Genomic DNA, 27,634 nt, shown 5'->3' with positions numbered 1-27,634 from the left:
CGCCTGATTTTCAGGTGTGTGTCTCCAGAAGCATGAGCTGGGCATAATGTACTGGTGACTGCAACGTACTGGGGGCTATAACGTAGTGAGGACTATAACGTACTGGTCACTACAATGTACTACAATGGCAGTTTGCAATTTTCACTCAGCAACATCCATTGCAGCCTGTTTCTAGAAAAAAACACTGTAGTGAAAATCGTCACTACATCTGTAGATAATTTCCCAAAGGGGTATAATTTGCAAAATGTGGCCACTAGAGGGGGAATTCCACTCTTCTAGCACTTAGGGGCTCTGTATATGGAGTCGGCAAACTATTCAAGGAAAATCTGTGCAGCAGGAGGCAAATAGCGCTCTGCCTCTTATGAGTTTCTCAGTACTATACAGCCACATATGGGGTATTTCCACATTCAGCAGAAATTGTGTGACAAATGTTGGTGCCATTTTCACTCATTTTCCTGTGTGAAAATCTAAAATTTGGGGTTAAAACAAAATTTTGGTGCCCCAGAAGTTTTGAGGCTTGTCTCTGTGCTGTTGTGTGTATTGTAGGCAAGATACTTTGTGGCATTTGCACAGTAATGGCTTTCTTCTGGCAGCTCAACCATGCAGCCCATTTTTCTTCAAGTACCTCCTTATTGTGCATCTTGAAACATCCACACCGCTAGTTTTCAGAGAGTCCTGTTTTTCAGGTGATGTTATTTGTGGGTTTTTCATTGCATCCCGAACAATTTTACTGGCAGTTGTGAATGACATTTTTGTTGGTCTACCTGACCATGGTTTTGTTTTTACAGAGCCCCTGATTTTCTATTTGTTAATCACAGTTTGAATGCTGCTGACTGGCATTATCAATTCCTTGGATATCTTTTTGTATCCCTTTCCTGTTTTATACAGTTCAACTACATTTACTCATAGGTCAGTTGACAATTCTTTTTCTTTCCCCATGACTCACAATCCAGAAACGTCAGTGGCTGGATAAAAGATGCAAGAGTCTGTCTGGATCCCAGAAACTCATTCAGCTTTTATGCACACACACTGATCACAAGCAAACAGGTCACAGTTGAGGATCTTACCTTTAGTAGCCATTCAAACCCATTTGTGTCAACTTCTGTGCATGTTATCAGGCCAAAATCACCAGGGTATGTGAACTTTCGATCAGGGTCATTTGGATGTTTTGGGTTGTCATTATGATTTAAAAAGAGAAAACACAGTAGTTTGACAATAAATGGCTTCACTCAACCACTAACCATGAGTGGAGAAAAAAGTTTTAGTGTTATTTATATTCTCTGAAAAAAGGCCAGGAAAGCAAAAATTTGCAGGGGTATGTAAACTTTTGAGCACAACTGTAGGTGTAATCTATTTTTAATGTATATGGGGAGCACTTTTGTTGTCACTGGTTATGGGGGCTCTACTTTCTCACTTTTTATGAAGTGCACTTTGATAGTGCAGTTCTGTTTCTGATGGCACTGCTACATGTAATCTGCTGGCAATGTTTACGGGTGATGCTCCACTGGCACTATATATTTATCTATTTGGGGAGCTCTTTTTATGGTAGACCCTCTTCGCTTCTGACATTTGTTATGTGGTGCACTCTAATAACTCTGTTTATTAGGGCACTCTGACGACACTTCTATCAGTTGGGGATAATTAGTTGATGAAAGGAAGCCTACTGGGACTTTTTATGGGATGCGCGTTGATATTTCTGTTTATGGCGGGACTCTATGTCACTGCAATTAACTAGGCGTAATCTATTTTCAGTGTATATGGGGGCACTTTTCTGGTACTGGTTATGGGGACAATGCTTTCTAACTTTATGGAGTGCACTTTGATAGTTGTTACTGATGGCACTCTTAATGGGGCCACAGTGCTAATTCTATTAATGAAGGCAGTCATTATAGGGCCGATACTTCAGGGAAAAGTTTACAAAGAATTTGGGATACATTCTCCTTAGTCATTTTGAGCGATTACAGCTGCAAGGAAACAAATACTTGGTTTTGGATATATTTCCCACATGGTAAGAATTGTGCTGAAAGTCTGGGAATGGTAAACACTTGAGTGAACACCCTGCACTTTCATCTTTATTTAGTAAGGCCTGCAGGGAGTTCCCTCCGGTGGTCACCAGCAAATTGTTTTGGTGTCATGCAGCCAAGACTCACAAGCCAGAATTATTACAAAAGCTTGTAACTAAAAGAAAGCATCTAACTTTAACTAAGCATTAAACGAACGACTTTATAAAAAGTACAAAGACTTCTTTTCTGCATGTGCCCACATGAAAAACACTTCTATTTCCTATTGTGCATCACATCATCTTTTTCCTACTGAGGTGAAGGCTTTTGTGTCTGTAATAATGAAACTACAGCTTCAGTATTTAGTCACCAAACCGCAGCGTCGATTTGTGAGAAATCCACCTTCAGAGGCTCACGTAGGGGTCCTGGTTCATGAAAGGCAAATGTTTGCATAGTGCGAAACAGGTGCGGATCTTTTTGGCCAGCACACTATGTGGAGAAAAGTACAGGGACACCTACACATTACACCTACAGATTATTTTATGACCTCTCATTCTAGATTTTTGGTAATAATATGGAGAAGGAAGCCATTTTTCAGCTAGAACAACAACCACTTTTATTCAAGATTTTAGAGGTGTCTGTGTAAATTTTTGCCCATTTGTCCAGAAGGTCAATTATGAGATCAGGCACTGATGTTAGAAGAAAGGCCGAGCTCACAATCTCCATTATAATCTATTCTATGGTGTTGGATGGGGTTAAGGTCCAAGATCTGTGTGGTCGGTCATGTTCCTCCCCCAATCATGTCTTTACTGACATTTTGTACTGAAGACAGTCTTGGGGAACAGAAATAGACCTTCCATAAACTGTTACCATAATCATCCACAATGGAGTGCTGAAGAATTAAGATTTCCCTTCATTAGAACTAAGGGGCCGAGGCCGATCCCTGATAAGAAGCCCATGTTATTATCCTCCACCACCAAAGCGCATAGTGGGCACAATGCAGTAAGGCAGATAATGTTCTCCTGGCATTTGCCAAACCCAGACTCATTCATCAGGTGCCAGAGAGAGGACTGTGACCCGTCACTGCACAGAACAAGTTTCCTCCAGAGTCCAGTAGTGGAAGCTTTACACCACTCCATCCAACGCTCGGCATTGTGCTTGGTGATGTAAGTCTGCATGCAGCTGCTTGGCCATGAGGCGCGCAGTGTTTGTGCTGATGTTAATACCAAAGGTGGTCTGGACTCTGCAGTTATGGAGTCAACAGAGCCTTGGTGACTTTTTTGCCCTCTGCTGGTCAGCACTCGCTGACCTCGCGCTGTAATGTTATGTGGTTCCCACTTCATGGCTGGCTGAGTTGTTGGGGGGAAGATTTAGGAGGAAGAATGTCATGGGCTTCTTACACAAGGCTTGTTACGGACTTGTTTCACCGGTAACTTCTATTATAGGACCATGTTGGTATCAGTGAGCTTTGCACAACCAGCGGTTCTGTCACACATCACTAAAGGCAGACGGTATGGTGATGGTGGTGAATGTAACTTCAATTTCATCAGACAACCCATGTTATACACCGGGGGCGAGGGGTCGGATGTTAAACACACAGGGAAGGAAGCCAAATGTTATACACTGGAGGCGAGTAGCGCAAATGTTAAACATCGGGCGCAATGGAGCAGAAAAAACCTGAATTCAATAATTAAGACGTGGGTTCCAATACTTTTGTTAATGTAATGTATTACTAATTAGCCCTTAAATTAATTTAAAAATGTAACATACAAGGAATTGCTCTCCATAAGAAGGTCAGTGGTGTGGAGTTACAGAATCCAAATATCTGATTCTATGCTTGCACTTTTCTAATCAGTAAAAAAAGAGAATCAAATATCTTATAGGGGTATTGCAATGATACGTATAGGTCCCATTTTGGGTTGTTTGCTGTAGCAATTGACAAGATTTTGACAGCTAACCATGAACGATGTTCACACTTCTGTTGGAGGCTCCATCACACTTGAAAGCAACAAGAGCAAAAGCAGTGGCCAAAACACGTACAAAAAGCTTGGAAAATACCAGTAGGGTTTATCATGCAATGTTGTGATCCTTCGTATAACATATCTGGCCTATTTTCATAGCTTTAGTTATGGAGCTTAGCCAAGATGTATTGTATGTGTCAACACAGCTAAGAGGAACTTCCAGCTCCAAAGCTGCTCTTCAGTGGTAACTTGACCACTCTGGTCTGATATTCAGGTTGACAGAATGAGAAGACCTCTATGTCTAAGCAAAAGGTCTGAGGCTATGTTAATGTAGCAATGGATAATGCTCCAGTAAAGCTCTCCGAGCACACAAACATGTCTGTAGAGCTCTAGAGATCTCACAGATGCCAAAAAAGTGTCCTTTCTGCATCTAACACGCAAATCTGTGTCGTAACATCTTGTGCCCCTGCAGCAAACTCTCATCTGTTAAATAACACAAGTATGCAAAATTTGGGTTTATGAAAATATTTTCAAATCCAATGACTTATTCTTATGTTTTCTTATGCCCTGATTTAAAGAAACACTTCTATTTTTAACCATCACTTAAAGATTTTGCTGAAAACACGCCTAAAATTATGCACAAGCAAGATGAACAGGGAAATCTTAATTGTAACTAAAAATGTACACAATATTATATAGAAAAATGTGTTGAACATTCAGTCTGCAACTTTAATGGAAATTAATTCTTGCACCTTTTCCATTGCTCTTCAAAGCTCCTCTTGATACCTTTTTTTCTTATAGAAGGCCTGCAGATCTTCTCTGTGAAGCATCCAGCAGTTGTCTCCAATCATGTTCGCGTTCCATCTACCTTGGTATCGTTGTTGCATCTCCTTGATATCCTGATGAAATCTTTCTTCTTGCTCTTTGCTAACAGCATCAAAGTTTTCAGGAAAGTAGTCCAAATGGCAATGAAAAAATGTAACTTTAATTTCATCAGACAACCCAAGAAGTGACATAGAAATTGTTTTACAAATTCTTTAAAAGAATCCCAAGTCTTCTTAATAATAATCTTTATTTTTATATAGCGCTAATATATTCCGCAGCACTTTACAGTTTTGCACACATTATCATCGCTGTCCCCGATGGGGCTCACAATCTAAATTCCCGATCAGTATGTCTTTGGATTGTGGGAGGAAACCGGAGAACCCGGAGGAAACCCACGCAAACACGAGGAGAGCAAACAAACTCCTTGCAGATGTTGTCTTTCTCAACAACTTTCATTTTTGTTTTGAGCATATCGTCCTTCATGAGTTTCTTAATATCCAGACCCACAAAAATGTCTTCCTTCAGTTTTGCTTTGGACAGTCCTTGAACCATCGTACACAGGCACTTAAAAGTCTCTGCTTCTTTCAGAAGAGATTTCACAAACTGCTTCATCAGTCCAAGCTTAATGTGGAGTGGTGGCAGGAGAACTTTAGTGGAACCAACTAAACTTTCCGCAACTATGTTCTTGAGTCCAGGTTTCAAAGATGTTCTCATTGGCCAACTTTTTTGGCTAAAATAATGAATCATATCCCGGCTCTCTTTTTCACACAAAAAAGTTTGGGTACTTCATGTATCGTCCTTGGTGCCCAAGGAGCAAAAAGAGAACTTTCAGATATGCCACATATTGACCATACTTGATCCTCATACTTAAGTTTCTTGAGAATAAAGTCTAAATTCCCATAACTTTACTTCAAGTGCACAGAACACCCAACAGGCACTGAAGCATACTTTCTGCCATTGTGGGGCAGCACGGTGGCTCAGTGGTTAGCATTGCAGCGCTGGAGTCCTGGGTTCAAATCCCACCAAGGACAACATCTGCAAGGAGTTTGTATGTTCTCCCCGTGTTTGCGTGGGTTTCCTCCGGGCACTCTGGTTTCCTCCCACACTCCAAAGACATACTGATAGGGAATTTAGATTGTGAGCCCCATCGGGGACAGTGATGTGTGCAAACTGTAAAGCGCTGTGGAATATGTTAGCGCTATATAAAAATAAAGATTATTATTGTGCAGTAGCAGCTTTCAGACTTTTTTGATGAATCAATGAAGAGTCTCCACTTGCTCACATTGTATTCAATGTTAAATTTTTCCATCAGCCCAAGAATATCCTGCAATACAGTAGAGCACCGGCTTGGGAAAAGTATGGAATGAATTCCTTTTCTCTGCTTCTTTTCCTCTAGTCTAAAAGTTCTGCAGAATGTTTAGGAAGGTCTAAGTCTTTGACTAAATCATTAAATTTGAGCTTTGAAAAAAGCTGTGGCTCATGTGGACTAGCGTGAAAGTCTTCATCAGAATCCTGCCCTTCATGTTCTGAATCTTCTGAATCAGGTGCATCTTCAAGTTTCTCCATAGGTTAAGGGACAGGTATTCCTGGACCGTGAAGCACAGGGTGAATCGCTGATGGGAGGTCCGGGTATATAATTGCCTTTTTATTTTTAAAGTTGAATCCCTCCACGTTGTACGTTCAAAAGTAGCAGTCATCACTATGATGATTTTGCGGTTCCCTTACAGATCATAGGCATGCTAAAATCAAATCAATCTTTCTTCCTTTAGACCACTGTCAAAGTTCTTCAACACAAACAGAACACACTGCATGTGGAGCCCATGACTTGTCCTGATCACCTAGTTTTACACCAAAGTCTGCATAATACACTTTTCTAATGAAGTCCGTACGACACCCCCTTGTAGCCATTTTCAATCACGTTATTAGAAGCAAAAACTTAATCCATCACAATCTCAAATACTGAAATGAATCGCGGTAAGCAGCGCACCGCCACACTCTTATCAACTCCGCCTAGAAGATAATCTGCCTTTGCTCCCTGTAACAACCAATCACAGTGCTTTTTTCAGTTCTTATACTACTGATGAAGCTGTGCTCTGATTGGTTGGGATGGCACCACCACAGATTTTGTGAAAAAACTGTACGTGATGGAATTTTTTCGATATTTTTTCCAGTAACCGAAAGTATATAATCACCTCTTACTTTTGAAACAATTTTACCCTTACAGAACTGTGTAATTAATATTTTGTTAGAGCTCACTTCTGACAACAATACCACCCAAAAGTTTATTCTTCGAGGTGGTCTCTTATTTTAACTCTAGACTCACGTATATTTTGTTACAACCCACATACATCCTGGCAGTTACGTAAAGATGACTAACCTAACATTTATAGCTAATTGTTAGAGAAGTATATATTAGTAGTGGATCTGTGGACAGATCGCGGTTGTCTTCTTCTGAGGAGCTTTTATTTTGATTTTTATAGAGAACATAAAACAAGACTTTTCTTGAATAAATAGAATTTTGAGAACTACTGTGAATCATCAACTTCTTAAAAACGATCCTCACTACCTGCCTGATGCACCATAAGCTCGCTAACATAAATCATATGGCTCTCGGTGTCTGCAGAGAACTCTGTATTTAGATGTTGAAGCGTGAGTCATGATGGACTTGGATGAAGATCACGCAATGAGTGGGAGTTAGCAAGACTTTGATCTTGTTTCTTGTGAATTAAATGCTTTCTAGTTAGAGAGACTGGAAAGACGTAAAGTGAAAGTTATTTAGGATCCGTTAAATTATTCAGGACATGGTTCACGTCATGCTAAAAAGTGACTAAGACCTTATATAGCAAACACTTGTAAGGCCATTTATTCGCAAGACGTTAATTGGCACTAAAATTGATGGGGATCTAACCAAAGAGACCTCAGGCACGAAGTGAGGAGCCTATCTTTCCCACCTGCTAGACTTTCACTCTGTAGAATCATCATCGGGCTTTGCTCTCCTGCCTATTAGGTCCAAGGGCATAACTATAGTGGGTTCAGAGGTTGCACTCACAATGGGGTCCTGGAAACTAAGTCCAAGAGGCTTCTGTAATTTAAATGATAAGACCAAAACTATTTAAGACCCATGATAAATTGGGTCCCACTGTTTATGTTACACCTCTTGCTAAACCCATTGTGTTACAGCTCTGAACTTTGTCGGGATCACTTTGGGGTCTTTGACAACTTTTCCCTAGGCTGGACACTCACTAGCAGGTAACTCTGGTTTGCACACCTGCAGTGCTCTGCTCACAGGGTTGCTAACAAAGGAACCATTGTGGCTCCCAGTAAAAATATGCACACACCTTAGAGGCATATGCCCAAACGCTACTAGTAGGGCTGAGCCTAATGCTTATATGCTCTTCAGTAGTAATGAGCGAACCCGAACGGTGAAGTTCGCGTACATACCGAACACCTAGTTTCCGTGCACGGACTCCAAAAATATCTGTGCGACAGCACAAGAAGCACCTATAGCACTGATTAGCGGTAATCTTTTAAGTTACTACTGGTCAGAGGTCTACAGTTATCACGCTTCAAACAGATGACAGTGTGTGAGCCAGCAGCTTTGACCAGCAGTAACAAGGTTACTACTCTCATCATCATACATTTGCTCTCTCTGATAGAAGTGACAGCAGGCGTAGTATGATGAGAGTATTCATTAGCTGATGCCTGTGCAATAAATAAATTTAAAAAATGGCTTGGGGTCCCCTCTTTTTTTGACATCCATTGCAGGCAAAACTGAAAGCTGCGGGCTGTAGCCCTCAGCTATCAGTGTTATCTTGGCTGCTTATCAAAAATAGAGGGGTTCCCATGCCCTTTTTAACATTATTTAAATAAATACTTAATTTAAAATAAAAAAGGCATAGGGTCCCCTCTATTTTTGACAACCAGCCAAGCTAAAGCAGACAGCTGGGGGCTGGTATTCTCAGACTAGTAAAGGTCTGTTAATATCAGCCCCATCCAGCCTAAAAATAGCAGCCCCAGAAAAGGTGCATGTAATCGATGCGCCAATTCTGGTGCTTTGCCCTGCTTTCCCACTTGACCTGGTACAGTGGCAAGTGGGGAAATATTTGTGGGGTTAATGTCTGCTGTTTTATGGCCGCTGACATCAAGCTCACAGGTTAGTAATGGAGAGGCGTCTATAAGATGCCCCTATTACAAACCCCATAGTAAGGTTGTGACAAAGACACATCAAGAATAAAGTCCATTATTTGAAATAAAAACTTCACACCATCTTTTACCTAATTATTTAAAAAAATTGAAAATAAAAAAACACCGTATTCCTCATCTGTCTGATGAGAAGATAATCCATATTTGTCACACGACGATCGGGATGGTTTGGAGAACAGTCACATCGGTGATGCAACCACTTTCCACACTGAGCAGCGCATGAAGCTGTGTCTGTTACCAGAGGTAACCTCAATGATGTCACAGGCAGGCAGCGCTTTCACGCTCTGCTTAATATGAATCGGCTGGAGTGAAAAGTGGTTGCATCATTGATGCCAGCTTTGGACCATTTTGATAACCAACCAAGGGAACCCACAACAGTTTTTCTATTTGTTTCTTACTAATATAACTAAATAAAAAATAAATCAAAAAAATACATGCAGTCCCCCAAATTTGTAATACCAAGTTGAGGGCTGATATTAATATTCTGGGAAAGATCCAATATACATAAAGATTCCCAGGCTATTAATATCAGTGTCAGCTCACAGCTGTTTGCTTACCCTTTACTGGTTATTATAGGGTAGACTGCCCCCCTAAAAAAATGACATGGGTTCTCCAATAACCAACAAAGGCTAAAGAGAGAGCTGCAGGTTGATATTCATAACCTAGTAAAGGGCCATGGATATTAACCCCCTCCCAGACTAAGATCATGAGCTCTAAGCTGCCCTAGAAATGATGCATCCATAAGATGCACCAATTCTGGCGCTTTGCCTCCACTTCTTACTTTCCTTGGTGTGGTGGCAAGAGGGGTAATATTTGTTGGGTTGATGTAAGATATGTAATGTCAGCTGACATCAAGCTCACAAGTTAGTAATGGAGAGGTGTCTTTAAGACACCCCCATTACTAACCCTATAGTCATATTATAATAAAGACACAGTCAGAATAAGCTGAGGGGTCCCCACACCATTTTTTATATATTTATTTATTGCAGCAAGAGCAGGCGTACGATGATGAGAGTAGTACTCTCATCAGCCAATGCCTGTGACTGACGGTAACCTTCTTACCACCAGTCACAACTGCTGGCTCACTTGCTGTCATATGTATGACAGCGCGGGAATCGCAGCACTGTGACCGGCGGTAACATGATAGGCTATTGCCGAACAGAGACAGTGTTTCTCACGCTGTCACACAGATGACAGCATGGGAAACACCTGATGCTCGGGTCCCCCTTTCATTTGAATGAGGTCCGGTTTTGGTTTCGAGTTTAGGTACTGCTCTGGTACCTGAACCAAACTTTTTTAAAATAATGATTTAGTCCTCAAAAAAGTCCATTTAGCTTGTAAAGTAAGATCAAAACTAATAAAGATCAGTGGTATTTGTGAGCCCTGTTGTTGATTTTGCAATTGGGGTCTGGTTCCTTAACACTCAACATTCCCAGCTCTTCTATTAATAAGCTAGTTTGGCGTGAAGTCATCACTGCAACATGACATGATGTAACGCCAACTCGGCTAATCAAAATAGGAGCCTAGAATGCCAAGTGATATGAAGATTTGCATACCACCTATTCAGCAGTCACAGATTACTGTCCTGGCAGATGGACTGGAGTCTTGCAAATCGATTCTCCCATCTCTTCGGGTGCACTGTACAAAGGGTGCTCCGGAGCACAGTTTCCTTTATCTAAGGCAGGCAGTCACAACATCCTATTTGTACTTTTGATGTTGAATGACACAGTGCATTGGCGTCACCGGCACAGCTCAAAAAAGTATCAGTATCAGGCTTTTCCTTGATTCATGCTATATTTCGGGCCTACGACCTATAGCTAATAGTGAAAACAGACAAAACAGTAATTTCTAGGATCGGCTGCAGAATCATCTAGGTTACCTGCAAAGAAGAAGCTGAAAAGTCATTATCAACCCTTTAAAGTAAACCTGTTAGCAGGATTTTTCTAAGTAATCTACAGGTATTGTCAGGTTGCTGCTGAAATACTGATTAAAATGATACCTGGGTTAAAGAAATTTGTCTTGTGGTTCTTGTGTAATCAATGTTAGAAGTTTTCAGTTAATGAAGTGCCAAAGCTCTGCGGTGGGACTGTAGGCAGAGTCTTATCTTCCTGCTCTAAGCCAGAGAAACCAAGGAACGACCTGCCTACAAACCGCCCCGAAGCACAACCAGTCTGTCTCTATGGTGAGCAACATGTTTGTGCTTCAGGGCAGCCTGTGGATGGGTCATCCCTTGGTTTCTCTGGCTTATAGCACCATGATAAGACTCTGCCTACAGTCCTTCTCAGGAGCACTGGCATATCGTTAGCTAAAAACTTCTAACACTGCTTACACAAGAACCACAAGATGGATTTCTTCACCCCAAGTATCATTTTAATCAGAATAACAGTGGCAACTTGACAGTGTCTGTAGTTTACTTAGCAAAATTCTGCTTTGCTAAAGGTTTGCTTTAAGGAGGCTTGACACATGACTTAAGGTAAGAAGCCAAACCAGAAACACCATTTGCATACGTGTTTTGGGGTGTTTGCCTCTCATCAATGCAAAGCAGGAGAGCTGATTCTGATTTGACAAAGTGAGAGGCCTTGGACTGGAGGTCTAAGGGGGAACTTTTCTCCTTGTGCATAGTGCCATACTGGAATCAGATCTCCAGCTTTACACTGAAGAGGGGCAACACTCCAAAACATGTATCTGCAAATTTATGTTTTTAATTTGATACTGGAAAGATATGTATCTTTGTACCGTGTTAGCCAGTAGATGCCTGATGAAGAGACCTGAGTAGTCTCGAAAGCTTGCAATGTATTACAATCTTTTCAGTTAGCCATTAAAAGGTATCAACCACTGACGACTCTCAATTCTAAATATTTGTTTGTAATTTGTTAATTTTAATTTTGGCTTCTGTTTCCATCTGATCTGGGATTAATTAAGCAAAGTGTTGTTTCTTGGAAATGTATTTCATTAAATTATTGCAAGAATTTGTTTTAATTACTTTTTATTGTGAAACCGCCGGTAGTTGGGATTATTCATTATTATGGAATAATTTAAGCCTCACAAGAAGAGGAAAAAAACCCAACATTTCTGAGATAAGTAATGTAAACAGCCACCGCAAAGGAATGTATTCGTGTTCTGAAATAAAAACATGTGCCGGATCTGTGCTGAGCGGCCGGAGTTCATACCGTACAAACTGAAGAGCTAATGTGCTAATTGTAGGATATTTTATATCAAATGCATTGAAGGATATGAAAACAAGTCATGGGTGTAAACTTTGGACAGATGTTTAAAAAAATGCATCTAAAAATATTTTTGGCCACAATTTTTTTTCATACTATTTTAAATTTAGCTGTTTATCATAAATCACATTTATTTTATGCAGCATTCACACATTTGTTTCCAAGTTTTACATCCATCAAATACACAGTTTTTTCCCATTCCTTGTACTGTACATCCATTCTTTTCTATTCTGTAAAATGTCTTGAATTTTTCCCTTTTCCATTTACACAGCAATGTATAATTTTATTTCCATTTTTCGCCATTTTTCGAGTTGAATGGTCAACTCTGATCTGGACAGATACTGATGAGAGTACGACTTGCACCATGTTTGACGACATGGACACACGGATCCATTCAAAAATACATGAGCAGATGTTTGTATGATTTCCTTAAAATTCTTTGGTCAGCACATGGACGGGAAAAATAGATGTTTGACTGTAACCGAAAGGGTACCTGCCTTTCACAATGAAAAAAAAAACGTATTTCATGTTTCGTGTATGAACCACAATGCCTGGACCTGCCATGAATTTTCCTGACCTGAAGTTTACAGCCTTATATATGAATATAAAACTGTTGATTTTAGGTCAGAAGATGCTCGGTCGGTCCAAGAATCATGTTCCATACTCAAAAGATAAATTACAAACTTATTAACCTGATGTTAATGCGTCATTTTACATCTGTCGTTTACCACAGCTAGTTAAAACAGCAAATACTTGTCCAAGAACAGCCTGGATTCTAATGCTCAGTAGCTTGTGACTCGCCCCCAGAGGTCGTGGGGCACTCGGTGCCGGGCCCGTTGACTTCAATGGGAGATGTCACAGTGGCAGTGACTCGGTACGTGGCCTCAGGCGGTCAATGTAAAAGGGGTAGAGTGATGGGGATAAAGTTGTTGAGATGCTTCGTGACGCCACCTGTGGTTTCTGGTCAGTTTGACCAGCGCTGCAGGGTTGCTTCTCTGGGACAGATGGTGTGGTGCAGCAATGATGTTGAAGCTCCCCACAGGTGGAGCTGTAGTCCCAGGGCAGAGTAGATGAGGTTGGCAAGTGGGGAGATGGTGTAAAGAAGTAGATGTAGCAGAGCTGGGTGTAAGGCGCCAGAATAAGAGGAGGACACAAGGGCATGTAGTTCCAAGGCTTTACTCACAGTCTGGTGCGCACAGATGCCCGCTTCGGCGCCGTGTCCTACAGGTCAGGGGCTCAGCCAACTCCCAGCCAGGGTAAAGTACACCTTTCCAGCACTCCTCCAACATGTGCCTTCTCTGAACGTCTCCACACTAGCGCCTAATCTGAAGTACTTGTAGTTGCGTATTAAACTCAAGTTCCTCCTTCTTGATGTTAGTTAGAACTCTACTTGTACGGCAGACAGCTGTAGCCTGCTTCGGGGACTCCTTGCTATCATGTCCCAGCTCACCCACGTTGCTGTTGTGCCTCCAAGTCTTAGATGGGAATAAAGTGGTGACGACTTCTATTCCTCCGGTTTCTGCTGCAGGAACATCAGTATCCATACAACCTCGGGGACCGGGCCCCGGCCATGCGCTTCAAACTTGAGGAAGGGCTCTGCTCTGACCCTAGTCCTTAGTTCTCTTCTTCTCCTTACGTTCCGTACTAAACTATCTTCCTTCTGAAGAATCAGGCTTTCTATGGCTCTTTCCTGTGCCAGCAGCTCCAGGTCACAGGAGTCTGCTGCAGCACTTCCTTCACTCCATCCTTCTCAGGGGATCTTCTCTCACAGACTGATCTTTTCCTAATATTCTCCCACTCTCTTGTGCAGTCTAAGCTCCACCCACCTCCCAGCACTCTTCGTGTTCCAAGCAGAAAGCCACAAAGGTTGCTCTGCTACACTACTGGTGTGCGTGTGGGATGTAAGTTTTGGAGTGTGGTCAGGAGTCCCCACCTTACCTGGATAGTGGGGTACCACACCTCAGAAGGAGGTGCAGCACCTCTGTGGCAACTGAACCCTCAGGGGCGCCACACTTGTCATCCACTTCCTCTTCATCAGCATTCTGCCAGAACTATAGGAGCTGGAACTTTCTTTCTCTCATCTCTGGCATTGTTTCATAGCTTGCCTAGCGTGAACATTTGCAACATGGCAACTGAAACTCTGTAAATGATTCTGTATGTCACTAAGTTAAAGGACTTGTTGGTACTTTCAAGACAATAAATGCAGCAAAAGCAACAGACAAAAGGAGCAATTGTGGGATCTGTCGGAAGGATTGCACAAGCTTAAATGTCTTTATCATCCAAGTCATAGATTCTGTATTTAATGTGTTCATTCACCAGTGTGTGAAATTCAGAAGCCTAAGAATGGTACAGCCTAATTACCAAATACTTATGTATAGGAGTCTGTATAATGGAAAGTAGCATGAAAGTATCTAAACTTTCCGTAGGAAAGAGGGACTGACCTCTAGATACAAGTATGCACAGGGGATTTGGTTTTATTTGAAGACTGACCACTGGAAAGTGATGTCACCAGTCATTAATTTAGGATTTATTACAGCGGTCACATCACAGATACATTAAGATCGCACTCTAATTCAATTTTAAGTTAAGAAGTTGTACTGTAAGGTCACAATAGTGTCTATTTATCCTCGTAGTCAATTGCTGAACGTGTAGAATATTGGTCATCTACACGTTCAGCAATTGACTACGAATATTTTCAGCATCCGCAATAGAAAAACTTTTGGACAACTTCATTAAAATCAACATATGTCCAACACGTTTCAAACTCTCAAAGGATTCGTAATAAAAGCTATGATATGCGTTTCTGTACCTATGATTAACCAGTTAAAGACCAGGCCATTTACCCAAATTCCTGAACATTTTGATTTTTTGCTTTTCATACATGCAGTTTAATATTTTTCACGTTTTGTTATTCAAATAATTGAAATAATTTTTGCATCTTTTCTTGATACGTTTGTAGTAATTTTTTATGTCATTTTAATACTTTGCTCTTTTATATTATTTATTTATTTTTGCCGATATCGGGCAATTTCCCTGGGAAAAATAAAAGAAATATGCAGAGAAAGAGGACTAGAACTCTAGCGCCATCTGTTGGACGTAGCAATCCTAAAAGTCACTATCGCCTCTTTAACGAGCCTTGCCATATGACTTAGTATAAAAACCAAACCAGAATCTCAATTTGCAGATGCGAAGTTTCGGATATTGCCCTTAATCATTGCAAATTATGATCCATAAATATATGTATATACAGTATATATATATATAGTGGTAGATCGGCTCACTCAGCTGCACACAGAAGTAGAGAAGGGTGCAATACAGCTTTAACAACTTATTTTGCTTTATTATAGTCAGCATAAACCTAGGTGTAGTAAAGCAAATACAGCCAGGAAAACAAAACAAAATGGTGGCAGAAAATACAGTCCTTCAGAGAGCAGGGTTCCTCCCGTTAACCGCTAGCAGAACACACACAGTTCAGGTTTTAGCATACAAAACATGCATGAACACTTTCCTGGAGTGTGACTCCTCCATCACGTGACAGATCACATGATTGTGACATCACACAGGTCCTGTCAGGACATGGTGGCCGGCTCTGGGCTCTGCAGGTGGAGATAAGATGGACATTCTCCCGCCCGCTCTATGAATGTCCACATAAAACCAGCCCATTTATGCAACTTTAGTTTAAGCCTCACAAAACTTTAGTGTGCTGGAGTAAAATACTCTTTATATCACTGATGCCATTAAGCATAGTGTGCTGCAAAAAAGCGGTCTAAAGGAGCGCTAAAGGAAAGGCAAACACCAATAAAAAGTTAAAAACTCAGCTTTTAATCTTCCTCCAATACCCACAACGCGTTTCCACGGTCACAGCCGTCTTCCTCAGGTGGATTTTGAGGACTAGCGGCAGGAGCAGCTTGGAGGGCAGTTGTTTGTGAGAGGAATTGCGGTTGCTGGGCGATACTTAAAAACTCCAGGATCCTTGGTATCGTACCCTCCCGAGGTGAGAGGATATGTTTCCCACCCACCACTAACGTTTACACCGGGGTTTTTCAAGGGTGGCACAACCCCCTAAGGTGAGCACCCTGTTTATTCAGTTAGGGAAGCCAATTTTAATACAGGTACACTCATTGCGCCTCTCTTTCCATTTTTTTTCCATGTGCCATTAAGCATAGTGACACACATCTCCACTCCGGGACGTTACCAGTGACTTTGACACATTCTCCCCCCTCTGCCCAAAGCTGGGGGTTTTGGCACCTTCACTGACTAAGCAGGGGACTCTGGACAGGGCCTCTGTGTTCCCATGCAAGTTCCCTGGCCTGTGCTTCACATATATTTCCTAGGACAACATGGCTCCCACCCTGAAGTCAGAGGCGTCCATCTGGAGCACAAACTCCTTAGTGAAATCTGGTGCGACCAAGACCAGCTGTCTGAACAGGGTGAGCTTCAACTCCTGGAATGCCATCTCTGCTTCAGAGGACCATTTGACCATTGAGAAGATCTGTTAGGGGTGCGGCTATCATGGTGAAATTCGGGATAATTCGCCGATAATATCCCACAATTCCCATAAACGCCCTGACCTGCTTTTTGGAGACCGGCTGCGGCCACTTTTGGATTGCTTTCACTTTGTCTATTTGTGGTTTTATCTCACCTCTTCCAATGATGTAGCCCATGTTTTTGCCTGTTCTTTCCCGAGGGCGCACTTCTTTGGGTTTATAGTAAGCCTTGCCTTCCTCAGTACATCCAGAACCACTTGGACTTTCTGCAGGTGACTTCCCTAATCCGGGCTGAAGATCATGATGTCGTCCAAGTAAGCGGCAGTGTACTTGTGAGGGACTAGTATCCGGTTCATAGCCCTCTGGAAGGTAGCTGGGGCTCCTTGTAGTCCGAACGGCATCCAGGTATACTGAAAGCACTTGGAGACAGAAGAATTTGCCAGTACCCTTTTGTTAGGTCTAAGGTGGTGATGGATCTAGCTGACTCTAGCCTCTCAATAAGCTCATCAACCCGGGGTATCGGATACGCGTCGAACTTGGACACCTCAGTAAGCTTCCTGTAATTGTTACAGAAGCGCCACTCCACATCCTGTTTCAGCTTCAGGACAATAAGGCTGGACCAGCTGCTCTTTGATTCCTCGATGACGCCCAGGCTCAACATTCTCTGCACCTCCTTGGAGATCACCTCACGGCAAGCTTCAGGAATCCGATATGACCTTTGGTTCACACTCACATGCGGTTCAGTCAGGATTTCATGCTCCACAACCTGCATACATCCTGATAACTCTGAAAACAGGTCTCCGTTCCGCTGAAGCAACTCATGACACTGTTGTTTCTGAGCTGGCAACAATGTCTCTGCCACTGTGACATCCTCAACCTTGGCTTCAGGATTCTACCAGATTCCTGTATCGTCACGGTTTCAGCAGGTTGATGTGGTTGATGTGGTACACTTGGTACGGCTCTCTTCTCCCTGGTTGGTGGACCTTATAGTTGACATCACTCAACTTCAAGACCATCTAACATGGTCCTTGCCACTTAGCCAGGAATTTACTTTCAATGGTGGGGATTAACACCAACACCCGGTCTCCAAGGCTAAACTGTCTCAGTCTTGCTGACCAACTGTAGACCCTTGCCTGGGTCTCTTGTGCTTGGAGGAGACTCTCCTTCACAATCGGCATCACTGATCCTGTCCTACATCTGGGTCACATGTTCAAAACATCTGCATCTGGGACGTTATCCCCGCTTACCAGGTCTCCTTTGCAATGTCCAGAAGACCCAGAGGGTGCCGTCCATATAGGAGCTTGAACGGCAAGAACCCCGTAGGGGCCTGTGGGACTTATCTGATGGAGAACAGTAGGTATGGCAGAAGGCAACCGCAATCTCGGCCATCCTTCCCAACAGCTATATGTCCAGGATCGCAACAACTCCAGCAAAGTAAGTCTTTACCCATGGCTTTTGACAACCTCTCAGTGACCCCTTGGGGTCTAGGACTCCCCCCAGTGGTGGCTCTACTACCCCTCGTTTGGGGCTCAGGTTCCCACTGGGTACCCCAATACCACCCCCTGAGCAACCCAAGTCTGCACCAGCCTAGGAAGGGAGTGCACGAATCTGTCCATAACAAAGCTCTCGACCATTTGGGCTGGAGTGTAGGATTCCAGCTGTAACCACTTTTTTGCAAAAGATGCAGCAGATCAAATATTTGGAATTGAGGCGGTATATCCTCATAATATGCCCTGTGGTGAACCCTTTGTTCTCTCACTGACATAGTCACTCCTGCACGTGATAAAATTTTAGCTTTTAACTTGGGATACTCATGCGCTTCCTGTAATGCCAAATCATAGTAGGACTTCTGGGGCTCACCAATCAAATAGGGGGCCAGCACCTCTGCCCACTGCTCTGGTGGTAGCTTCTCATGCTCCACCACCCGTTCAAACACAGTGAAAAATGCATCCACATCATCAACCGGCGTCATTTTTTGCATAGCTCATCTTACCCTCTTCCGGATGTTTGTCACTTCACCTGGACTTGGGGTAGGGGCTGCTGGCCTTCCACGAACCGCCTCTGCCAGCAACTCAATCTACTGCTGGTGTTGCTGCTTAATGGTCTCTTGTTGCGCCATCTGTTGCTGCTGTAAATGTTGCTGGTGTTGTCGTTGCTGCTGCTGTGCTTGTAGCAGATGTTTTCGCAGGTCGTCCATCTTGCCTGACATATACGCTCGCTTGTATCCATGTCACGTGTTCGCTAGGAATGCTGCCCGCATTCTCCACCACCTGTGTTAGATCGGCTCACTCAGCTGCACACAGAGGTAGACACGGGTACACTGCAGCTTTAAGAACTTCCTTTGGTTTATTATAGGCAGCATAAACCAAGGTGTAGTAAAGCAAATACAGCCCTTTGGGCAAAACAGGAAAACTAAACAAAATGGTGGCAGAAAACACAGTCCTTCTGGGAGCGGGGTTCCTCCCACTCACGGCTAGCAGAACACATATGGTTCAGGTTTTAGCATACACTTTCCTGGAATGCTTCCTCTCCAGGCACACACTGAACACTGTGGCCTTTGGAAGCCAAGTACTTAAGCCCCAGACCATGACGCCTTCATCATGTGACTGATCACATGATTGTGACATCAAACAGATCCTGTCAGGACATGGTTGCCGTCTCTGCAGGTGGAGTCTGACTGTGTCCAACTGTTTGCTCCCATACTTGCAGCTGCACTATCATGTGCAGATGTTTTACCATACAGGAAATTTTAAAATGTCAATGCAGAGTATAAGTACCACGCAGATGTTTTTGTCTGTGGGTGGTGCAGGAGTGGTTAAGAACCCTTTGGTAGTGTGACCATTGGCCATGTGTTTCTGTACAAATGTTATCTGTTTTATCAATTTTAATGGATTCCTCCAATAAAAGGTAATTTTAAAGATTTTGATGCTGGAAACCTTTCCTATCAACTTCATTGTCAGGATCCATCTCTTTTTCCATGAACCGCACCCAACTTTTACGAATTTACATACTTGTAAGCTAGTTACTCCCACCAATGGGAGCCAAAATGTCAGTAGTACAGTGACTGCTGAAGACATTGACTGCAGCGATCGCTCACCAGCCGCTCAGGAGGACTGTACTGCTTAGGTTTTTGCACGTGCTCGACCAATGCTCTATTCATTCCCTATGGTGGAAAGCTTAGTACAACTCCAGTTCAATGGAAATTGAATTGAGCATCGGCTGTTCGGATGATCAATGGGGTCCCAGTGATCGGACCCACACCCATATAGAAGTTATCACCAAACATGCGGTGCAGAGCTTGTCTTATACACACATCTTACAGTTTACAGCAGTTGTTTTGACATTTTATGTTGGGTTCGGTTAGCCTCCAATAAACAACTATAGTCTCTTCGAAACACAAATGATATTTCTAATTCTGCCCAAAGCTAAAACATATTACTTCATGTCCAAATTCCCTTTTTTTAATAAAAAAAAAGACTTCCATACCTCCTTACAAATGAGACAATCCATTACAAATTGGGATTGTGGTGATTAGTAAACTTTCCCAGTCTTTGCGTCCTTAGCATCGAATGCTCCATCATGTATAGAGATGAACGAATATAAACATCTGTCAGGCTGAAGATAATTCCTCCTGACATTGAGCAGACTGCTGGAAGATAATGTGTCAGCCATAATTGGTTATACTAATTATTTGTCTTCCTTACAAACAGCCATTCGAAAAGTCGACAACTCAGAAGTGTCTCCAACATGTTGTGTCGAGTAACTCTCTGCGCTGTTACATTGCTTGCCTTCCTCCCGGGGGACATCTGCCCTTCTGAGGCCGAGAACCGATCAGCTTCAGACGCTTGTTCAACGCACACAATTCTGCCTGGACCCAAAGGTGAGATAACGACTTTTATGTTTCACTGATGCCTACTGTATATGTGATCCGTTACATTGATTTCACAACCCAAACTATTTATACGGTCAAGTAGCTCTTGAGAAGACAAGTCCAGTCATACCTTTAGCTAAAAAGTCTGTTCATCGGTTATTGAGAAATATGCTTTTGAAGCAATATGAAATTATGGGTGAAGTGAGTTTAGCACGTTAGCTCTTCCCAAGCCTCTGTCACTCAATCTCTATTCCCTGCTCAGATCCGCTTCCTGCTTAATTGGCAGCTCCTTTTCTTGAAGCTACACAGCTGTCAGTCCTACAGGAGAAGTCAGTGCTGGGTGGGGAATGAAGTCGGACTCATAGAGTCTTGGGAAGTGCTTCTGGATCGCCCGCCATGGCAGTGGGGATACTCGGTACCAGGCTGGTATTTAAAGGGGATGTGTCACGGCAGCTGTGACCCGGTCCATGGCCATGGGCGTCCAATTAAAGGGATATTTACAGTTTGTGATAAAGAGTTCGTGACGCCTGTGGTATTCGGTCAGGGAACCAACGCTGCTATGCAGATCCTCTAGGATGGTGACAGCGCAGCAGAGATGGTTAAGCTCTCCACCGGTAGAGCTATAGCCCAGGGTAGTTTGGATGTACATGTTAAAGGTGATGTTGGTAGATATGGTGCAGGGCAGGTGATGCAGGAATGATCAGAGGACACAGATGAGACGCATTTTCCAAAGCTTTACTCACTGTTCTGGTGCGCAGATGCCCGCTTGGTGCTGTGTCCTCCAGGTGAGGGGTCCAGCAAACTCCCAGGTAGATTAGGATGCACCTTTCCAGGACTCCTTTCTGTATATGCCTCTCCTGGCCGTCTCACTGTGCTGGCTTTTCGCCCTTCCTGCCCAACACCTCACAGTCAGTGTCCCAAGCCAGCAGCCGTGGGCCTTGTCAGGTAACGCCCCTACTGCGTCCCATTGCTCCCTTAAGGCTGCCTTTTCAGCAAAGATAACTGTGGCTGAAGCACCTACAGGTGCCCCTGCCTCCGGCTTACTAGCTGAGTCTGGTGATTTCTCTACTAGTCTCGGGGACCGGTATCCCACTGCGACCTGGTCCCTCCACCAGACGGCAGTCAGCGTGGATATGGGCACCACGGGTGGACTCCTCACTACCCGTGTCCCAAGGACCCTTTCTCCTTCCTGGAGCTCCCTTCAATCTGTTCTTTTCTGCAGCTCCTCCTGACAGGGAGCTGCCCCACCACACATCTCTCCACTTCCCTTCCCTTCCATTCACTGAACTGTTCTGCTCTCTAAGCTCCTCTTCTCTCTTTTCCTACCTTCTCCACCCAGCTCCCAACACCCTTTACTACCCAGCCTGGGATGAGACCATCCTCCCTTAGCGTACGACCAGGGTGTCCTGCTGCTATAGTGTGTGTTGGGTGCAGGTGTTTGAGTCCAGGGTGGTGCTCCCTCCTTACCTGAGAGTGGGGTACCACACCTCTGGATGAGGTGCAGTACCTCTGTGGCGACTGAACCCTCAGGGGTGCCACACTTCTAAGCACCAAGAGCACTTCTGCCTCATTTGCATTTCAATTCAAACTCAGATTTATCAGTAATGGAGGAATAGCCTGTCTTGCTAAAAATGTCTGGACTTGTGTTTTCAAGACATATAAATAGTTTTGGGTGGGTGAAATCCTGCTGAGAGATTTCCTTTATAAGTCTAAATGTAGCACTGTACCTAAGGCCTGGGTTAACAGATCATCTTGTCTTGTGGAAATTGAAAATTATTGATATATAGAATATGTCTAAAATACTTTATTGTATTCTTATTATGCTCCTAGCATCTCTTGTATACTGTACAATAGGTCTGAGTTTGTCATTTGGTGTAATCGTGCAATCACATGATTGATATAGTGCGAAAATCCAAAACTGAACCTATGCTCCATGGGGAAGAAGAGCTGAGCTATGACTCCAATCCCTGCTCATGACCACCTGTCTCCACTGATGCCATCTTTGGACACATCTTCATGGCATGTTTCTTTAACTATAGTATCTGGAAATTCGGGAGCTGAGTGGCCAGAATGTCTTTTTCAATCTTTACCTCTGTCATTGGCATTTCACTCAGCTAGCCAATCTCTGCTCTACACTGCTAAAAGCAATCACTGAAACAGCTGCTTGTGGATGGGCTTGGACATTGACTTGTAGGGTAGCTGTCTCTACAAGGTGGTACTTTTCTTTCTTTTTGCATTAATTTATTCCAGAGAGCATTGTCACTTAAACAGTTAAACCTTGATGTGGGGCATGTACCCCAAAACAGGTATCTGTATTTGGCTCTCTGGCTTGGCTATCACCTATCCTTGGTCATGTTCTAAGTATTCTTAATGGTACAGGCATTGATTTATGGGGTAGTTACTTCTACTTTGTGTCACTTAAAAGGCTTTCTCTACTTCCTTTTTTTTCTAAATTTTATCTCATTCAGACAGCCATATTTTGCTCTACACTGATGAGGGGCAAGAACCTCCAAACAGCTGTCTGCAGATGGATGTCTTCCTTTTGCTATTAACTATCCCTTGTCATGTTCTAAAGGTTTTTTAAAGGATTGGACATTGTTTTTTTGAGTAGCTACCTTCACTATGTGTCATATACAAGGTTTTATTTTTTTTCATTTTGGATACTTTTATTCCATTGAGCATTGCCACTCAGACAGACAAATTCTGCTCTTCACGGATGAGAGGTAAGTTCCCCCAAACAGGTGTCTGTGGATGATGGTCTGAATTGGCTATCAGCTGTTAAAAATGGTGTCTCAATCAGTCAGCTAAAAGCTGCTCTGCACTGATGAGGGGCAACCAACATGAAACAGATGTCTGTAGATGAGTTCTTGGCTTGGCTAATATCTCTGGTCAGGTTGCAAAGCTTGTCAAATGGCTAGAAATTGGCTTAAAGGGTATGTAGCTCTACTAGGTGGCACTTACAAGTTTTCTTTTGTTCTGCAAGAAAGCTACAATGCATTCCTTGCCTCTGGAATGATGACATCCCCTGTGGAGACCATAATACATTGAGCCACCAATACTTTTACACTGGGAAATTAAGCCGTGAAGAGATTTATGGAAATAAATGGGATGTTTTGTAACAAATGGACCCAGCACATAACTGTGAAAATACTAGTGCCATTTGCTCCCACTCACATACCAGTCGATGCCCTGCGGGACTTCCTCAGGACCAATTGGATATCCAGAAAGGAAGGTTCCCTGGGTGTCTGTATTGTTTTCTTAGTTTTATAATGAGGGCATTGCTTTGTTATTTTAGGTTTTAGGTTTCCCATGTTGTTTTGCAAGTGGTTGGACTGGCACTCAGTATTTCATTTCCGAGGAAGAACAATACCTCATAATGGGAGTTGAGACCAATATATTCCCTGACCTTATATAATGTTTCCAACTGTACGAAAAACAAAATGGTAGTAAAAATAGAAATCTAAGGTAAAATGACAATAAAAAGTACAGAACTTTAAAAAATCACCATTTTATCTTGGGCTCCATGGGGACTTTTTGGTTGTGTGGTGATCAGTAGTAAAACTGAAATGCATCTCAATGTTTTCTATGGGGTTAAAAGTCATGGGTGGCTCCCAAAAACATTATCTCCATAGACAAACACTAAGGTTGATAGATACCCAAGGTAATATGAAAATTAGCTTTCCAAGACAAGATGTAATGATGTTCCCAAGTTAGGCCAGGTTCAGATTGCGTTAGGGCAGTCTATTCAATGTATGCGTTAAACGGACTGCCTTTTTGGATCGTGTTATGCTAGCAGTGACGGACCCTCGGATGCTGCAGACCGCGTCCGAGGGTCCGTCACAGAATGACGGCACATCGCTAACGCATGCCTATTATGACATGCGTTAGCGATGCGCTCGTCTATAACAGTCTATGTGTGTGTTAACGCATCTGTTACATAGCGTTAATGCCGCTATGTAACGGATGCATTAAAAGCAGCACCCGACCGCTATGTGAACCTAGCCTTAGAAAAGATCTAGGAAGGGAGTAAAACAATGTACTTCCCAAGCCCTCATATGCCCCGTTGTGCTGCCCAGTTTCGGTCCTGTAGTCTTCTTTGTTCTAGTCACCGATGGAGTCTTCACCGGCCATGTTATCGTCTTCTGGTACCTGGCATCTAAGGCATATCCTGCACTGACTAGGCCATAATGTCATAAAGTAGCTTGGCATGCACCGTGCAGCATCGGTCAACTTGTAATGAAATGACGTGCTGTTCTAGTCAGCACTGGAGATTGGTGATGGGCGAGCACTAAAATGTTCAGGTGCTTGTTACTCGAGTCTAGCAAATCCTAATGCTCTGGTTCTCGACCCAAGTAATGAGTATAATGGAAGTCAATGGGAAACTCCAGCATTTTTCAGGTGCCCCCCCCCTCAAGGTCTGGAGGGTGTCCAAAAATTGCTGAAAACTATGGAAACAGCGCTGAAATGACATGGTAACATCATGGGGAACATCCCTGGAAGCATCTCTGAATCCCAGGTTGGTGCTGAGAACGATCTTGTCAGAATATTACACCACTTTTACAGACTGACGAACATACAAAACTGCATTTAACCCTTTCGCGCCAGAGCCTGTTTTTGCCTTCGTGACCAGGCCAATTTTTTCAATTCTGACCAGTGTCATTTTATGAGGTAATAACTCTGGATCAACAGATTCCGGTGATTCTGAGATTGTTTTCTTGTGACACATTGTACTTTATGATAGCGGTAAAATTTCTTCGATATGACTTGCGTTTATTTGTGAAAAAAACGAAAATTTGGTGAAAATCTTAAAAATTTCGCAATTTTCAAACTTTTAATTTTTATGCCCTTAAATCAGAGAGTCATATTGCACAAAATAGTTAATAAATAACATTTTCCACATGTCTACTATACGTCAGCACAATTTTGTAAACATAATTTTTTTTCGTTAGGAAGTTATAAGGGTTAAAAGTTGACCAGCGATTTCTCATTTTTTACAACACCATTTTATTTTTAGGACCACATCACATTTGAAGTCACTTTGAGGGGTCTATATGATAGAAAATACCCAAAAGTGACACTATTCTAAAAACTGCACCCCTCAAGGTGCTCAAAACTACTTTCAAGAAGTTTATTAACCCTTCAGATGCTTCACAGAAATTAATGAAATGTGAAATGAAAAAATGAAAGTTTTACTTTTTCCCACAAAACTTTTACTTCAACTGCAATTTTTTTTCATTTTCACAAGGGAAAAAAAAGCACAATTAAATTTATTGTACGATTTGGAATACAAAATTGGCTGCAATCGATAGCAGACACCATGTCGTGTTTGGAGAGCCCCTGATGTATCTAAACAGTGTGAACCCCCAATAAGTGACCTCATTTTGGAAACTAGACCCCTAAGGAACTTATCTAGATGTGTGATGAGCACTTTAAACCCCCAAGTGCAGAAATTAATAACGTAGAGCTGTGAAAATAAAAAAAAAATTTTCCACAAAAATTATCTTTTTGACCTCAATTTTTTATTTTCAAAAGGGTAACAGGAAAAAATGGGCCGCAAATTTGTTGTGCAATTTCTCCTGAGTATACCAATACCCAGTATGTGGTGGAAAACTACTGTATGGGAGCACGGCAGGGCATGAAAGGGAAGGAGCACCATTTGACTTTTGGAATGCGAAATTGGATGGAATCGATAGCGGATGCCATGTTGCGTTTGGAGAGCCCCTGACGTGCCTAAACAGTGTAAACCCCCCACAAGTGACCCCATTTTGGAAACTAGAGTCCCCAAGAATTTATCTAGATGTGTGGTGAGCACTTTAAACCCCCAAGTGTTTCACAGAAGTTAAAAAAGCAGAGCCATGAAAATAAAAAATCATATTTTCTCCACAAAAAATGATCTTTTCGACCTCAATTTTTTATTTTCCAAAGGATAACAGGAGAAATTGGACCCCAAAAGTTGTTGTGCAGTTTGTCTTGAGTATGCTGACACCCCATATGTGGGGGTAAACCACTGTTTGGGCGCAAGGCAGAGCTCGGAAGGGAAGAAGAGCCATATTGGAGAGCAGATTTTGAAGGAATTGTTTGTGGGTGACATGTCACATTGTCAGAACCCCGAGGTGCCTAAACAGTGGAAACCCCCAAAAGTGACTGCATTTTGAAAAATACTTCCCTGAATGAATTCTTCTAGTGGTGCAGTGAGCATACTGACACCACAGATGTTCCATAGAAAATTATACCATTGGGCAGTGAAGAAAAAATAATTACATTTTTACCACTAAAATGTTGTTTTAACCCCAGATTTTACATTGGAAAATAGGTAGATAGGTAAATGGTCACTACACCCATAGATGAATTTGCAGAGGGGTGTGATTTCCAAAATGGGGTCACTTCAGGGGGGATTCTGCTGTAATTGCACTTTGGAGAGCCGCTAAGTGCCAGAACAACAGAATCTCCGCTGAATTGACCCCATTTTGGAAATGACCCCCATCTGGGAATTCATCTATGGATATAGTGACCATTTTCACTACATGGATGATGATTTCCAGAAACACGTAGTGGAAGTTTTAGAGCAAAAATTACAAAAATGTCATTGTAGTGCCCAATAGCAATATATTGTGCCCAGCTTGTGTCTCTGGAGACATCCCCCCACCTACCCCCGGAAATTGTTAAGTCAGTTCTACTCAAATGTGCCTGTTACTAAATAAACCAAATGCTTGAATGTCAAAACAGTTTTGAAAACGTGGTTCTGTGTGGAAGATTTTAAAGCAGTCATGGAGGCATAAGGCTGGCAAAGATGGGCATTGTGGGCAATAATAGCGGGTATCATGCCTCATTCCTCTCTTGGAAAATGCATGACATCTTCTCTGGGGGTTCTTTCTTGTTTCAGTTACTGGAATGAGTGCAATAAAACGTTGCTTAGTGAGTCTTCTGACATCTTCCGATTCTAAAGGATGTGCGGGACAATATTTACAAAAACAAGATTTTCCATGGACCTTTTCCTAATAATCAAGAAAAGTATCTGCATTTCCGTCTTTTTTGTACAACACAAAAGAATTATATGTGGCCA

At 42.6% G+C, this 27,634-nt stretch overlaps 1 protein-coding gene across 1 annotated transcript in view; it reads left to right on the top strand.

Moving 5' to 3' along the window:
- The window catches only part of COLEC10 (collectin subfamily member 10), an 88,161-nt gene that overhangs the window by 11,355 nt on the left and 49,172 nt on the right, over positions 1 to 27,634 (top strand). Inside the window, exon 2 of the mRNA XM_073590260.1 lies at positions 20,411 to 20,580. Within this exon, the coding sequence (XP_073446361.1) occupies positions 20,448 to 20,580 (133 nt within the window). The 5' untranslated portion in view covers positions 20,411 to 20,447. The remainder of the gene's footprint in view (positions 1 to 20,410; positions 20,581 to 27,634) is intronic.

Source organism: Dendrobates tinctorius, unplaced genomic scaffold (assembly GCF_039654945.1).
Source record: "Dendrobates tinctorius isolate UK_male_01 unplaced genomic scaffold, ASM3965494v1 ptg000116l, whole genome shotgun sequence".
NCBI classification, from domain to species: Eukaryota; Metazoa; Chordata; class Amphibia; order Anura; family Dendrobatidae; genus Dendrobates; species Dendrobates tinctorius.
The sequence above is the reverse complement of the archived record's forward strand: the minus strand, read 5'-3'. Positions and strand labels throughout refer to the sequence as shown.